At 34.4% G+C, this 16,109-nt stretch overlaps 1 protein-coding gene across 3 annotated transcripts in view; it reads right to left on the reverse strand.

The window, feature by feature from the left end:
* Nucleotides 1–6,934: 6,934 nt before the first annotated feature.
* The window catches only part of HDAC2 (histone deacetylase 2), a 30,974-nt gene continuing 21,799 nt past the window's right edge, over nucleotides 6,935–16,109 (reverse strand). For all 3 annotated transcript variants that reach the window (XM_518700.6, XM_024357375.3, XM_063813364.1), the window contains exons 7-14: nucleotides 15,384–15,476; nucleotides 15,195–15,303; nucleotides 12,225–12,365; nucleotides 11,583–11,691; nucleotides 10,500–10,630; nucleotides 9,571–9,726; nucleotides 7,926–7,983; nucleotides 6,935–7,306 (exon numbers count right to left, since the gene is read on the reverse strand). In XM_518700.6, coding sequence (XP_518700.2) covers nucleotides 7,276–7,306; nucleotides 7,926–7,983; nucleotides 9,571–9,726; nucleotides 10,500–10,630; nucleotides 11,583–11,691; nucleotides 12,225–12,365; nucleotides 15,195–15,303; nucleotides 15,384–15,476 — 828 coding nt within the window. In that variant the 3' untranslated portion in view covers nucleotides 6,935–7,275. The remainder of the gene's footprint in view (nucleotides 7,307–7,925; nucleotides 7,984–9,570; nucleotides 9,727–10,499; nucleotides 10,631–11,582; nucleotides 11,692–12,224; nucleotides 12,366–15,194; nucleotides 15,304–15,383; nucleotides 15,477–16,109) is intronic.

Below are 16,109 nucleotides of genomic sequence, written 5' to 3' on the forward strand. Positions count from 1 at the left end.
TATGTATATTCTATAATATACATACACACACATATATACACATGTATATATATATGTGTGTGTGTGTATATACATATATATAGAAGGAGTTCTCTTTCTTTTATCCCTTATTCCAATCCTGTTATTATTAAGGATTATATTTAACTTTACATGTTCAAATTAGTATAGTTCCTGTCTCCTGACTGAATGCTGATGCAGGGAAACTCTGGTCTCTGACTTTGATTTTTTTTTAATAGTAATGTTTGGTACAATCAACTGACTTAAAACTTTAAAAAAATGAATTTCTATGGGTAAATGTTTAAATATGAGAAAAAAGTTGACTTTAGAATGTCTAATAAGCCTATCCTATTCAACGACCAAGAAATAGATTTCATACCTATTACACATAAAGATATAAAGGCATATTTTGGACTTTAAAGAGCTTGCAGGACAGGAAAGGCAAAAACATTTTATCCTTAATGCCAACTATCTGAGTTAATGACTATCTGGGTTGATACACATCTCAAGGCCAGAAAGGAATGATCAATTTGTGACATCAGACAGGTAAAAGACGGAGTGCTGGAAAAGCATGTCAGCTGTTACCTAGTCAGTTTCATAGATTTAGTAAACTGAAGCACAGAAATTTAAATTACTTGCCCAAAGCAAAGTTGTGTAATGTAAAGGCTGGTGCTAGACCCATATATGTGATTTCCAGTGCATTGTTCTTTACTTGCTGCTCTAGATGATGATGGTGTTTTGAGGTCAGGTCGGAAGTACAAACAATTTAAGATGAGGCTTGTTTACCTTACCTATAGGGGTCCAGATGTGTTTTTCTGGGAAATCAGATTTATTGCCCACCATAGTCACAAACAGACTGGAAATAAGATAGATTTACAGAATTTTCTGCCTAACTCTAGAAATAGGATGGCAGAAGAGTCATTACATTAAGAAAGCCCAATGCTGCCATTTACTTTAAGACATATAAATTTGGATTTCAAACAAAACAGATTACAAAAGGGTGTTTGGCATCAAAAGGGAATAGCACAGGAATTATACCTAAGTCCATTACATATAAACACTGAACTATACAAGTAAATGTGTTTGACAATAACAATGCTTATTTGATTGTTGGGGAAGGTGACAGCTAGTAATACGTTGGACTTGAATTATATTTTTTCCTGGAAAATGGTATCTAGAGTAAATTTTTCGCACCTACTTGCCCAAACTTTCTTATCAGATGCTGAGTTGAAAAGAACATACCTAGATTCTACGGAAATTAGAAATCTAGCCTTTTTAAGAATATAACTTTGGAAATACTGGTGAACGGTAGATCTCCCATCCTCATGCTTGGAGGGCTATTATCTACCACAGGGCCACATAACAGTGCCCTCTTGAGCACCTTAATTTCACCTAGTCTAGCCAAAGGCAACACAAGTTCAAACTTTCCGGCTAGACTTCAGAATAAGAAAATTTTTGAAGTGCATTTCTCACTTAAGGACATAGCATATTAAAAAAATAAGAGCAAAAGGGGAAATTCTTGTCTTTTAAAATCAAACATTATTTGTTGCCAGAAGTGTAATGACTTTTTGTTGGTATTTGTTAAGTACATCCAGTTTTGATAATGTGCTCTCTTTTACTTTAGGAATTGCCTGTCCGTACTTTCCTTTAAAAGTTTTACCTGTACATCATCCTAGTAAGTATATGGCAAGTGCAGGGAAGTGACCCTGGATGTTTATTTCTGAAGAAACAAAAAAGATGACTAGTAGAGGATACAAGAGAAGCTGGAAGCTACTGATTTATCAATAGAATAAAAAATCCACAACGCAAAAACAGATTAGAGTCTTCTTTGTTCAACTCACTCCTAAATACAAACCACTGGCTGCAAAATGGGTCTGGCCAAATCCTGCTACTCATTTTACCTTAGAAATAATTATACATTTCTTTAACATTTAGAGTAAAAACAATCTTAATAAAAAGAGCAAATAACAGAATCTAATCAAGGTGTCTTCTGTCCTTAACCGTTTATTCTACTAAAAAAGAATTTTTCATTAATAATCCTAATCATAACTCTGCAGTGTTCAAAGACCAAAGGGGTTAGGTACTTAGTTCAGTAAACAAAAGTCGTGGAACAAGCACCCAATGCCCCTGAATATTAACTTCACTATAACTATAATTCCTAGAAATAAATTTCAATTCTTTCCCATTCTGCATACTAACTGATTCTTACCACCAGTCAAAACAGAAAATTATTCTGGCTCTAATATTCAGTTCCATTTTGGCTGACTAGCAAAGTCACAATTAGTCAGTGACTACCAGATACACTCTACTGTGTTTTGCAGATGTAAAACTTAGAAATTAGTGTTATAATTCTTATAGGAAAACCTAAATCAGTAAACTTAATTGTAGTTTAATTCAAATAGTTTTTAATCCAATATTGCATTCAAAAAGAATCTGTTAATACATGTTGCTCTGCTTGTTACATGGCCACCAACTGACTATAAGAGAAAACACACAGAAAAAAAAATTTTTAATGCAGTATCTGCCATCTTGTGGTACAGTGAGGAAATGCAGCAATTGAGAAACTTCTAAATGCTGTAATCCTAAACATTTCTCCACATTGCTCATGTAAATAGCCAATAATAACAATATGATAGTTCTATTTTTTCTGTAATCTACTTAATGCCATTTTTCTTGAGATTATCCTTGAGTAAATTACAGAGGCATCAAGATCCCCCCAAAGTTGTCAAATATTATTCGTATCCTTGCTAAAATCAGGTCTCCAAAAGCTTGCTTCTCTATCCACTATGACCTAGTAGTCTTCACACTAGTAGGCATCAAACTGCAATAAAAGGCTCAGATACAACCCATCTGGCATCTAAAGGAACACTAAAAAATTTAACACTTCCCCTGGCACCACTCTCACCCATCTATCTACCTTTACCTCATAACAATAGCAAGCCAGGCGCGGTGGCTCATGCCTGTAATCCCAGCACTTTGGGAGGCCCAGGCGGGTGGATCATTTGAGGTAAGGAGTTCAAGACCAGCCTGGACAATATGGTGAGAACCCGTCTCTACTAAATATACAAAAATTAGCCAGGTGTGGTGGTGCACACCTGTACTCCCAGCTGCTTGGGAGGCTGAGGCATGAGAATCACCTGAACCTAGGAAGCAGAGGTTGCAGTGAGCCAAGATCATGCCACTGCACTCCAACCTGGGCAACAGAGTGAGACTCTTTCAAAAAAAAAGAAAAAAAAAAATAGCAGCTAACCCTTACTGAGCATTAACTATGTTATTAACTCAATCCTCACAACAAACCTATTAAGTAGGGACTATTATTTTCCTCATTTTAAATGATGAAGCAACTGAGGCACAGAGGTTAGTAATTTTCCTAAGATTATGGTGGAGAGACCCTAAGCTATTGAAATGATTACTACTTGTTTTCAAAAGCCCCTATCATTTATATCACAATATGAATAACAAATATTATGAATCGCAGTTATCAAAAAAACTTCAGCACCGTATTACTACATCAAAACCATAAAAAACAGATGTAGGTGACTAACTTCAATGTAAGAACTTCAAATAATTGCCCATTGACAGAATGCTAGCAGCTCTGGTAGAAGGGAAAAGCTTAGATATGATGTAACTAGCTTAGAGTACCAATGCTGACTTAGAACAGCATTCACCCATGCCATAGAGAACTGAGACAATGTGGCACCTTCATTAAACGAATTAAAGAGCTTTACTTGAGTTAATATCTTAGTTTACCAAACCTGACGTGAGTTTCCTCAAACACTTGACAATAGTTGCTTTCTAAGTCTGTAACATGATAGGTTTAGGCCGGGTACGGTGGATCATGCCTGAGTCAGGAGAATCGCTTGAGCCTAGGAGTTTGTGATCAGCCTGGGCAACACAGGGAGACACCATCTCTCCAAAATAAAAATGTAAAAATCAGCTAGGTGTGATGGTGCACACTTGTAGTCCCAGCTACTTGGGAGGCTGAGGTGGGAGAATACCCTAAGCCTAGAAGTTCTAAGATGTAGTGAGATATGATCAGGCTACCACACTCCATCCTGGGTGACCGAGATCCTTTCTCTAAAAAAAAGAAATAAACAGCCAGGCACGGCAGCTCACACCTGTAATCCCAGCACTTTGGAAGGCCAAGGTGGGTGGATCATGAGGTCAGGAGTTCGAGGCCAGCCTGGCCAACATAGTGAAACCCCGTCTCTACTAAAAATACAAACAATTAGCTGGGCGTGGTGACGGGCGCCTGTAATCCCAGCTACTCAGGAGGCTGAGGCAGGAGAATGGCTTCAACCTGGGAGGCGGAGGTTGCAGTGAGCCGAGATTGCACCATTGCACACCAGCCTGGGCAACAGCGAGACTCCGTCTCAAAAAAAGAAAAAATAAATAAACTTAATAGGTTTAAAAAACTAGGTTAAAAAATAAGTCTCTCTATAGCTTTTTATTTACTGAGGTTAAAGATCTTTTCATATTTACAAACTATTTATATGTATTTGTTTCCCAGTTCACATCCTTATACATTTTGTTCCTCTACTATCTTTAGATATGAGCCTTTTGACCTGGATGAGTTACAAATCTGCCTCCCACTCTGTCTTTTGTCATTTTTCTTGACTTGTCTTCTAAGTTTTTGTTGGTCCACTGAACTAATTTTTTTTTTTTTATCAAATATATCATTTCTTTTATAGTTGAGTTTGGTGTCACACTTACGCCTTCTTCAATCCATTTGCTTTAAGAGTTTAGGTTTTTGGTAGTTTTATCTTTTCCTATTTAAATCTTCTAGTGGAGGGCAGAAAACTGGGTTTTCCATTTGGTTACCAGTTGTTGTCCCAATTCCACTTACAAAATAATGTCTTTCCTTGCCAATTTCAAATATCATTTTTATCCTATATGAATTTTTTAAAGTATTAGGGTATTCTGACATCCTACTATGTTACATTGACCTTACTAGACACAAGAACCATAGCTTCTTTACATATTATTTCTAAAAATTTTGTTACTACAAATGGGGGTCTTTGTTCTTCCAACAGACTTGGTCACTAAGTGTTACTGATTTCTGTATATTAATGCTGTACCAAATCACCTTGCTGAAATTGCTTTAGATAGTTCTCTTGAGGTTTTAGTTGTATATAACCAACTACTTAGAAAAACAAAACCTCTTAAATACACCCAAGGAGATCCAGTATAGTATTGAAGTGTACAATTTCAGTATGTTCACACAATGGAACATAATACATAGCAGTCGAAATGAACTATACTTAACATGTGTCAACAGGGGTAGATCAGAATATTAAATGAAAAAAAGCAAAGGGCCTTTGTCTCCTGGCACCCGGGTACTGAGCTCAGTTTCCGTCTTCACTGTTCCATCTCCTCCATCCACTACTCCAGGATCTCCTAGGTGACTCTACCACAGCCCCTGTTGTCCTGTGAGCTGCAGGCACTGGGAAATCCACAGGGAGGATGCCAGAACATCTGGAGCCTGCGAAATGGTATTTTCTTATTTAAAACAGGATCATCATGGTGGACGGGAGGCATGGTGGGAGGGGGGCGAGGGATAAAAGATTACAAATAGGGTGCAGTGTACACTGCTTGGGTGATGGGTCCACCAAAATCCCACAAATCACCACTAAAGAACTTAATCATGTAACCAAACACCAACTGTTCCCCAGTAAGCTATGGAAAAATAAAAAGAAAAAAAGCAAAGTTACAGAATTGTCCAAATACATACCATCTATGTTTCACAAACACTAAATACATTTCATTATCCCCCTAACGAAGGGACTAAGTTCCTTAGTTCCTAATGTCATAAAGGTTTACAGATTGATAACAAATATGTAGCAAAAGTACAAAAACATGGGTAAAATATTCACAAAAACATGGATAAAATAATCACAATGGTGATTACTTCTTAAGGCTGGGAGGGAGGGAGGATTACAAACGACAAAGTACACAAAGAGAGCTTCAATTTCGGTGTATTTTAAGAAAAAAACACCGAAGCAAATATAGCAAAAGTAAAATATTTGTTAAGTCGGGGTGGGTGCACAGCTGTTCATTACAAAAGTCTAGGTGCTATTGTGAATGTCTGAAATATTTAAGAGGCTTGTAGAGAAATATTTTTTTAATATTTTACTGCACTGAAGAGAAATACTTTTGACTGAAATATCTTCTGGCATTCTGTAATCTTTAATCTCAAAAGAATCAATGTGGGCCTGACAAAAAGGGAGATTTCACTGATTTTGGCGAGTTCCTAAAATGTTTTGTCTTCTTTGCACATCTTAGTAGCAGGAGTTACCCCCATTTGTCTGCTTCCTGCTACTAGAATGTAAGCTCTGAGTGAAAGCATTTTTCCATTATATTCAGTTACACTCCTACAGTCTTAAAATGGGCAGACACACAATAAGTAGTTGCTGAATGATAAATCAGTTGTGTTCATTTCCTTGAGTTAGAAACCTGGATGTCACGTAAATAATGGAACCTGGATGCCATGTAAATGCAGTAAAAGAAACAGGTTTTGTCTGAATAGCAGGTTCCATTTTAAACCAGCAATATACTATAGGCAAGTCTGGTCAATACAAGTTCTGGTCAGTTTCTTCTTTCAATTCAGAATTTCCATTTCAATTTTGAGAATCTTTGGGTCAACTCAAAGAACTCCTACATCTCAATTGCAGAGTCTGTATTATTTCATAAATTGTAACGGGATGTTAATCTTCACTGATACTAACTGGCTAAGCTATAGAGGGCAAGGTGGTAGAATTTCTATTGCAAAGGTAAGTAATAATTACTATAAATACTCTTCCCAAAGAAACAGCAAATAGTTATCTTTCAAGCTGTAATCATTATCTTTCACCTAGAGTGTATTGTAAGTCTACGGAAATGATGTCATTAGCCACTGAAACAAGACTTCATATTGTAGTAATAAACAGACAAAAGATAATCCAAGTACAATTTTTTAATAAAGATAATTACAAAAGATGGAAAAATCAGCTCAGAAAGGCCAATTACTTCTTTAATAGATCAGTTTTTTTGACATAATAACTCACATCAATTTTAAATACTATCACATAAAGCATGGTGGAGAAAAGAAATTTTGCTTCATAATTAGAAAAACTCACAATAAAACTTGCCAAGAAAAACAAAAACGAAAAAGCCATTTGAAAATAAATACAGTCCATGCCAAAGTAGTATAAAATGAAGCCAGAAGTCTTCAAAAAGAAAACATTTTCCTTTCAATATTTTCTTTTTAATGATTTTCTGAAATTGGAGAGACTGTCAAATTCAGGGGTTGCTGAGCTGTTCTGATTTGGTTCTGTTAAAAGAGGCAATGTGAAATATTAAAAATGGCACAATCTTGGTTTAAATGCACTGACCTATTATATTGATCAGGTCCTGTAGGCTCATGCTAAGAAACACATTAATTGATAATGTCTTAAGTGTTTCTGGAGTAATTAATGCCTTAATTTTTCTAGTGATTTAATAAACTATTCCAAGTTATCCTGTAAAGGCTGGCACAAAATTATGTGTGCCCAAACATTTACATGCTTTCTGACACTAAAATCCTCAACTGTTTTTACTTAAAATTGTTTCTTAAATTTACCTATCTCACAACACTAAAAAAATCATGTACACAGAAATAAGAACACCATGAAAACCATTAAGTGCATATATAAAAGATAACAGCAAAAAAGGGTCTCAGATAAATTACGTACAAGAATACAAACTGACTGATATAGTTATACTGATAAACCAATAGGTAAGATGGCATATGTTGTCTTATGTACCAATACAAACTAAAATTCAGAGCACCTCATAATGATGTTCTAAGGTTCAGTCTAGTATTTCTGAAGTGTGTACACAAACATACACCAATAAACATGTTTAGTATTTTTATAGTATGTAAAAAGTACTTGATAAGGAACATCATTTACCCTTTGGTATCTGTTTTTTCACCACTGTTGTCCTTGGATTTATCTTCTTCCTTAACGTCTAAAAATAAAGATTGGGAAAAGATTAAAACCTATTTTGAAATATAAAATGTATATATATTATTTCAAAATATACTTTATTTTTAAAATATAAAAAGTTATGCAACCTTATTATTAATGAATTCGGTCTAAATAAGCTTTGTGTTGGGTGTTTCCTAAACGATGGCAGTACAAGCTACGAATAGTCACTGGATTGGGGTGCAGAGGGAGAAAAGGTGGCCCTAACTCTAGGTTTTGACCTATAGATTTAAAAAAAGCTTTCTGTGGTAGTATTTCATTTTTCAGTAGGCTGAAGAATTTTAACAACTGCAAGGCCCTATCGAAAGAGCCTCATCACCAAATAGAGGGTTTATTTTTTAAGCACAGAAAAGATAAAGGTTTTAAAAATGAGAACACCAAAAACAGACAGACAAGAAGACATAGTGAAAATGAAAGAAAAGAAAAAAAGTTAGGAAAATCCTACAGCTAAAGTTAAGTCGTCCTTAATTCAGTCATGGCTTGAATTTTTGGATGTCAATCAGTTACAAATATAGACTGAAGCCATCATTGTAATACATTGGGAAGTTAAAATTATAAATTTCTGTATGTAGCCTATTGAGGAGTGAATCCACAAGTAAAAGAACAGAACTAAATGTGTCAGATGTTATAGATTACCAACTCTCTAGTTGAAAAAAAAAAAAAAAAAAGCCGGCTTATTCACATAACTTCAATTTGATAGACATAGGAAAAATTGGATCATTACCTCTAAATCAGTTTTTCACATACTACAGGATCAAAATTAACAGGTTAACTAAAACGTGTGCTCATCACCATTACTTGCATTAGGAAATGCATCAAGTGCTGAGAATACAAATATTTAAGATACTGTGTTCCCTAGCCATGAGCAGCTCAATCTAGTAGGGAGACAAAATCCTGTGAGGTGCTATAATATGATGTGTTAAATAAAATGGCAGAGGCATGTGTAAGTGTTCTGGGAAGTCAGATGAAAGGTAACAGATTCCGGTAGCAAATTCAATTGCCTAAAGCTAACACAGCGTTTTCAAGTAAGGCAATGTATCAAAGTATTTTTTCCTCCCTAACCCAGGTCCCAAATCCCCTCCTAGCTTTCCCCAGAGTTTTTAATGTTTTCTTCAATTTCTGAACAAAATCCATTATTTGACCTTTTTCAAAATGGCAAAACTGGTCTAAGGATATGTAACTCTTCTTTGTGTTTTCTCCCATTAAATAAGCTTTAGGTAGCTAAAAATTACCTTAGAAGTTCAGTTCTGACCATGCACTACCAATAGATTCATAATTACTTTGTCCTCTTTCTTAACCAATCTATATCACAATGCAATGTTCACTATTTTAAACCTATGTTATCAAGAAAATAAGGTTTCCTGTACTACTAAAGCAAATAGGAACAATAACATTTATATAAAAGCTTTAAGAGCTAAGTACCACTTATATGTAAGAAAAAAGTCACCTACCTAGCATACTTCCTCCTCTGATACCTGTGCAACTGACTCCTTGATAGCATAAACATTACAATGCAGCCCAATTTTTAAAATTTACAATTAAAACACAATTACCAAGAAACAAATCTGACCTGTTTTTTTGTCCTCTGTTTCTTTCTTATCTTCTTCAATTCTAGCTTTCTTTGCTCCTTTCTTATGATCAGCCACATTTCTTCGACCTCCTTCTCCTTCATCCTCAGAATCTGAGAATTCTTCATCACAAGCTATCCGCTTGTCTGATGCTCGAACTGCACAGAATATTTTAATAAATTTTGACAAAAACAGTCACAGGTTTTATAATCATTACAGCATACTCATACAAATGCACTAAGCAGTTAGTTACCACATTTAAACGTAAAGGGTAACATGCCTAATGATTTTAAAATTTGAATGGAATGAATGGTTTATTTAATATTGAAAACTTTGCTTTCATGTATGAAGAAATGGCTCAAAAACACATAATAAAAATTGGGGGAATCTCTTTTTCTTTAAAAATGCTGAAACTCTAAAGGAAAAAAGTGTGTTTTTCTAATAGGGGATGGGAATAATGTCATTACTTAAAAAGTAGCATTTTATTTCAGAGCTGAGAGGTGAAGTAGACCAAAAAAAAAGTACCAATACCAAATATGTTAGACAGTCTATACCATTACACATACCGTTATGCTCCAATCTAACCATCACATTAAGTGTAATGAGAAGTTGTAAAATCAAACAGATGTTTAGTTATTTAGTTCACCCTACTTTAGATAAATGAGATGTCTTATTAATTTCCAAATATACTAAAGTGGCTAATTTTTGAAAACTTTCAATCATATATGTATATCCAGCCATACAAACTGAAACTGCTGACACCCAAATCAGGTTTTGAGACATCAGGAAGCTAAATCTCTGAAAGTGGCAAAAATGACAATATTAACAGTGTGCTCGTGAACATGACTTTATAGTGAAGTTCTTAGGCCACTAAAACCTTCCATTTCAATTATCATTTTGACAAATTGGAAAAATAAAGGCATTATCTTACTAGAAATTCTCTTGTCTGGATCTTCTCCATCTTCATCTCCACTGTCTTCATGAACAGCATCTTCTGGAATAGCTTGCATCTGGACACCAGGTGCATGAGGTAACATGCGCAAATTTTCAAATAAACGCTGTCTAAATTACACATGCAAAGTTTATTAGACAAAATTAAATTTCTTTGCAGTTCTTACATGCAAGAGAAAATATTTAGCAAAAAATTTCATCTTTGGTCTAACTAAACCTATACATTAAAAGGTCTCTCTTTGTTGCCCAGACTAGAGTGCAGTGGCAAGATCATAGCTCACTGCAGCCTCGAACTCCTGGCAATCCTCCTGCCTCAGCCTCTGCGCGTTAGGACTACAAGTGTATGCCACCATGCCCGGCTAATTTTTAAATTTTTTGCAGACAAGGTCTCACTATATGGCCCAGGCTGGTCACAAACTCCTGGTCTAAAGCTATCCTCCCACCTCGGACTTCCAAAGCATTAGGATTACAGGCATAAGCCACCTTGACTGGCCAAGGAGGCATTATTTTAGCCTGCCATTTCAATGATGAGAAAACATAAGCACAAAGGCAAGTGAACTTATCAAACATCATACAGCTTGTTTGTGGTACAGAGGTGACTCAAACCCATGCTGTGTACTATAATGTCTCTACTTTGCTTGTGGAGACAAAGCCTTAACAAAATGTTTCAGACAATGAAAATAACTTATAGTGCACCTTGCAATTTTAAAATACATTTCAACTAATAAAAAAATATTATTTCCATTAACTGAAGAAATTAAATGGCTGAATACGGTGGCTCATGCCTGTAAGCTCAGCACTTCTGAGAGGCAGAGGTGACAGGATCACTTGAAGCCAGGAGTTCGAGACCAGCTTGGGCAACCAAGCAATATCCCATCCTGACAAAAAAATTAAAAATTAAAAAAAAAAAAAAAGAATAATCAGTAACTTAATGTTTCAAATCCTTTAGAAAAAAACAAAATATCTAATAAAGTTAAAAAGACCCATCATACTTGGCCCTTTAAAGCATCCTAAATCTTTGTCAAGATAAAATGTTTATCAAAACAATTCAATGATTTCTTACTTTATCTTTTCCATATATTCTGGAGTGTTCTGGTTTGTCATGTTTGAAGGACTAATATGCAGTTTGAAGTCTGGTCCAAAATACTCAAAGTAATCATTATATGGCAACTCTAATGAAAACAATAAAATAAAGTTACATATTACAAGCTCAGTTTTCACAAAAAACCATGCACAGAATCCAGATTTAGGTGGTGAAATATTTCCTAAGAAAATGTTTAAAAGTGAACACAGAGTGAATGTTCTCCTATTTATAAAGAATGGCACTTACTCTAATCATTCATCCATCTATTTCTATATACAGACAGTGTCTTTCAATGGCTTGACTTACAGTTTTCTGGCTTTTTTGTCCCAACTTCAATGTCTTGTATTCAATACATTACATGAAATATTCAACATTTTATTTTTATAAAACAGGCTCAGTATTAGATTATTTTGTCCAACTGAAGCCTAACCTAACTGTTCTGAGCACGTTTAAAGTAGGCTGGGCTAAGTCATGTTTGGTAGGTTAAGTGTATTATATCCATTTTCTACTTATCATACTTTCAACTTATGATGGGTTTATCAGGACCTAATTGCAACATAAGTGGAGGAGCATCTGTATTGACAGTTCATACAATAAAGATATTGTAATGAGAACACTTACCATTGGGAATCTCACAATCAAGGGCAACTGCAGTCTCATATGTCCAACATCGAGCAACATTACGGATTGTGTAGCCACCTCCTCCAAGCATCAGTAATGGTAAGTTAAAAGTTTTTACAACTTCTACACATTTAGCATGACCTAAGACAAGAAGATTTGGGTAACAACAAAATCTGCATACTGCAACAGTTTGAAAAATAAATTTTAAAAAGATAATAAGTGCAAATGTTACTCAACCAAAATAGGTTTTCTAAATATTTTAAAAACAAATAAAAATGTAAAAAATTTCAAGTCTGAAACTCCTTTCCAAACACGTTATACAATAATACATATTAAAAAATTAAGATATAACTAGCTATTTTAGCAAGTGTCCCTGATGGAAAAGTCAAGTACACAACTATATTAAGATTATAATATGAATATACACCTATTTTATTAACACAGAAAGATGTTCATGTAGGGTTACATAGTGAAATTCATCAGGTTACAATAAAACTATGTATAATCTAAATTAATTTTTATTGACATTTCTTTCCCTATGGACATGTGTAAAATAATTATGGAAAGCTAAACAACATAGTTTAACCCTGAGTTAACTTTAGGTAGTGGTACTGAGTAGTTTTCATAACTTAAGAGTTAAAAACATCTATTAATATTTTCAAAAACTTCAACTTCTACGTGTAGAAATTTAATATTAATAGTAAACCTAACATAAAAGTAAATATTTTATGTGGATAAATGTCATAATTCAATAATCATTTGTAAGTTTCCAGTAAGTTCCCTTCTCGGAATATTACCAGTTAGGCACATAACTCAATCTTTAAAGAAGAAAAGAAAATTCTTCAATTATAAAAGACATTTGTGCATACTGAAGAGTATTTGGGAAAAAATTAAAAAGGGACAATGAAAAAACTAACCACCTAAAAATGACATTATTCAAAAATCGTTTTTCTATATTTCCTTCCATTTCAGAGTTAATTTTACAAAGTTGATCTGTTCTCTTCATGTAACTGTATACTGTGGGAATTTTCATTAAGCATTCTTCAATAGTTGCAACATGTGATTTACATAATTCTAGCACTCAATTTTTATTATTGCTACTAGAAAAGTTTCTTTTAACAGATAAAAACCATTTGGATATTTTTAAAGACAAAACAAACATACTAAAAGTTAACTTACAGGCTTCCAAGTAAAGATAGCTGGCTAAACAAAGATGTTTACTTTTCCTTCATCCCAAAACTTGACAAAAATGACTCGAAAGGGATTTTTTTAAAGGCCAAAATTTGTAAAAATGAAGAATGGGAGACAATACAAGAGGAAGAACATAGCTGATGGCAGCAAGGAGATGGAAAAGAGATAACTAACTTCAGCAGATCTGAAAAAGCTGAATCAAAGCTGGCAGTAGAGAAACTCAGAATGAAGTTTAAGACTTGGAATTACAAATATCCTTACACGCTTTATGCAACTGAAACTCTATTAGCTGAAATACAACGTAAATTTTTTTCTAAGAGTGAACTGCTGCAGTTTATGATTATAAAAAATATTAAGTACAAAAACATTAAGGACTTTCAAGTCAAACAGGAAAACTGATAGTTAATATACACTTTTAAGAGTATATTAGGTAGATCATTTTAGAAAGTTTATAAACATTTTGAGGCAAAAGATGGTTATTAACACATTAAGTTACAATATGAAACTGCGGTTCAACCACTGTTGACCTACAAAGGGACAATTAATTTAATATCATTCCACTTAACATAGAATAACAGATTATACCATAATTCTAATATAGCTGGTATAGTAGCAATCATAACATTAAATAAAGAAGCTTTTAATATCTGTATTTAGTTATCCAATTCCATTAAGACCAGCAATTGTTCTGGAGAAAGTTCTATTTGAGAATTCTCCACATCTTAGAGAATACAAAGCACACTGTCAACTTGCTACCTAAAAGTTCACGTGGAAAAAACCCTCTAAAATCATACACAAACACTCATGATAAAAATCATTTCTAATCTACATATACATTATAATATCTTATTAAATAAAATTTCAGATTTATTCTTATACCCTAGAAGTTCATTCCAGAATGGTGATATTTTGCTTTGGCCTAGCCTTCAATCATATGCTGATTTCAACACATGATCAAAATTTAGTATGTACTGCAGCACTCCTAATCCCCCCCACACTTTTTATCAGGAAGCTACTTCAGAAGGCGCTCCACCAAAACATGAGAAAAAAATTAAGGACAGAGAACAGAGCCACCAGGGAGAACCAATACAACAGAAAAAAAGCAGAGAACAGCTATGTGTCCTGCCAGGTCTACCAAAGATAGTCATCCAAACATGAACAGATGAGAAGGCTGTTTTTCAAGAAGGTGAAAGTGACAGAATATTCAATGAATCTGAACACATGAGATACTGAGACACCAGTAGTTCAGCAATAAGTGGAGAGAAAACTAAGCAAATGAGAAACTTAGGAACAATTATGCAGCAAAGAACAACTGGATAAGCTGAAAAGTGTTTAAAGATGCTGCTGTAAACACTAAGTATCACAATCAAATTCTGATTTGTAAAAATAGAGGTATGGGAAGGGTACAAGTATGTTGTGGGCAAAATGGTGAGGAGAGCTAAACCCTCTTCTTCCTTAATGAGAAATAAATAATCCAATTAAGTAACAAAGTATGCATGTTTTATTTACACTGAGTCAACAACCATTCAAAAATAGCTGCCTTGGGTTCAAACTACAATAAACCTTAAAAAACTAGTCTTGTATAAATGTATATATAAATCTGCCATAATGAAACAAGAATAACTCTAGTCATACCTACAACAGACAAAACCCCATGAAAAATGCAGAGTACAGTGTTAAAACAGCAGGCAAGAAACTACAATGAGAACTTTTACGGGGAGTTCTTGGGTGGAAGAAAAACCATTTTTTTCTGGAAATACCACCCTTTGAATTGCTTACCTTTGACTGTTAGATTGAAACAACCCAGTCTATCACCAGATAATGAGTCTGCACCACACTGTAATACCACAGCACTAGGTTGATACATCTCCATCACCTTTGAGATAATCTACACACAAGATAACAAATGTTAGCATCTCCAATAACATTCTGAAATTCCATTCTAATTGTGAAAACAATAATACTTACAGGCTTAAATATCTGCCCATATGACTCATCATCTATACCATCTCTCATTGGAAAATTGACAGCATAGTATTTGCCTTTTCCAGCACCAATATCCTAAAATACATAATTAAACTGATCTTAGAGAATATTCTATAATAAAAAGTTTGGCATTTGTTTACTACATTTTGAAAAGACTGAAAGACTAAGTATTAAGGATCTAATTTTGAATTCATCTTAGAAGTTGAGACCGGAACAATCAAACTGAGAAAGAAAATAATAAACAACAAATAAGTATATGCTCCAATATTTATAGACTGCTTGTAAAGCATACAAGAACCATTTTCAATTAATCTGTAGTGATTATTTTTGAGAGAAAAGAAATTTAACACAAGAAGTTAAAGGCAATGAAATTACATTACATTAAACCAGAAAATCCATCATAAATAGAATATTTAAGATGACAAGGCAACTTTATGAGTAAACCTGTGGAAAATAAATTAAGCCAAAAAGCCCTGCAGGACAATCATCTGCAGAATCCTTCTTGTGGTTCACAATCTGTTGGTATGAGTTTACTTATGATGAAAGAACGACCCACACTTTCTCGAAGATTTAACAGCTACCGACTAAAGCACCAGATTTGTTCTTTTTTTTTTTTTTTGAGACAGAGTTTTGCTCTTGTTGCCCAGGCTGGAGGCGCAATGGCGTGATCTCAGCTCACTGCAACCTCCGCCTCCCAGGTTCAAGCAA

This window comes from Pan troglodytes, chromosome 5 (assembly GCF_028858775.2).
Source record: "Pan troglodytes isolate AG18354 chromosome 5, NHGRI_mPanTro3-v2.0_pri, whole genome shotgun sequence".
NCBI lineage: Eukaryota > Metazoa > Chordata > Mammalia > Primates > Hominidae > Pan > Pan troglodytes.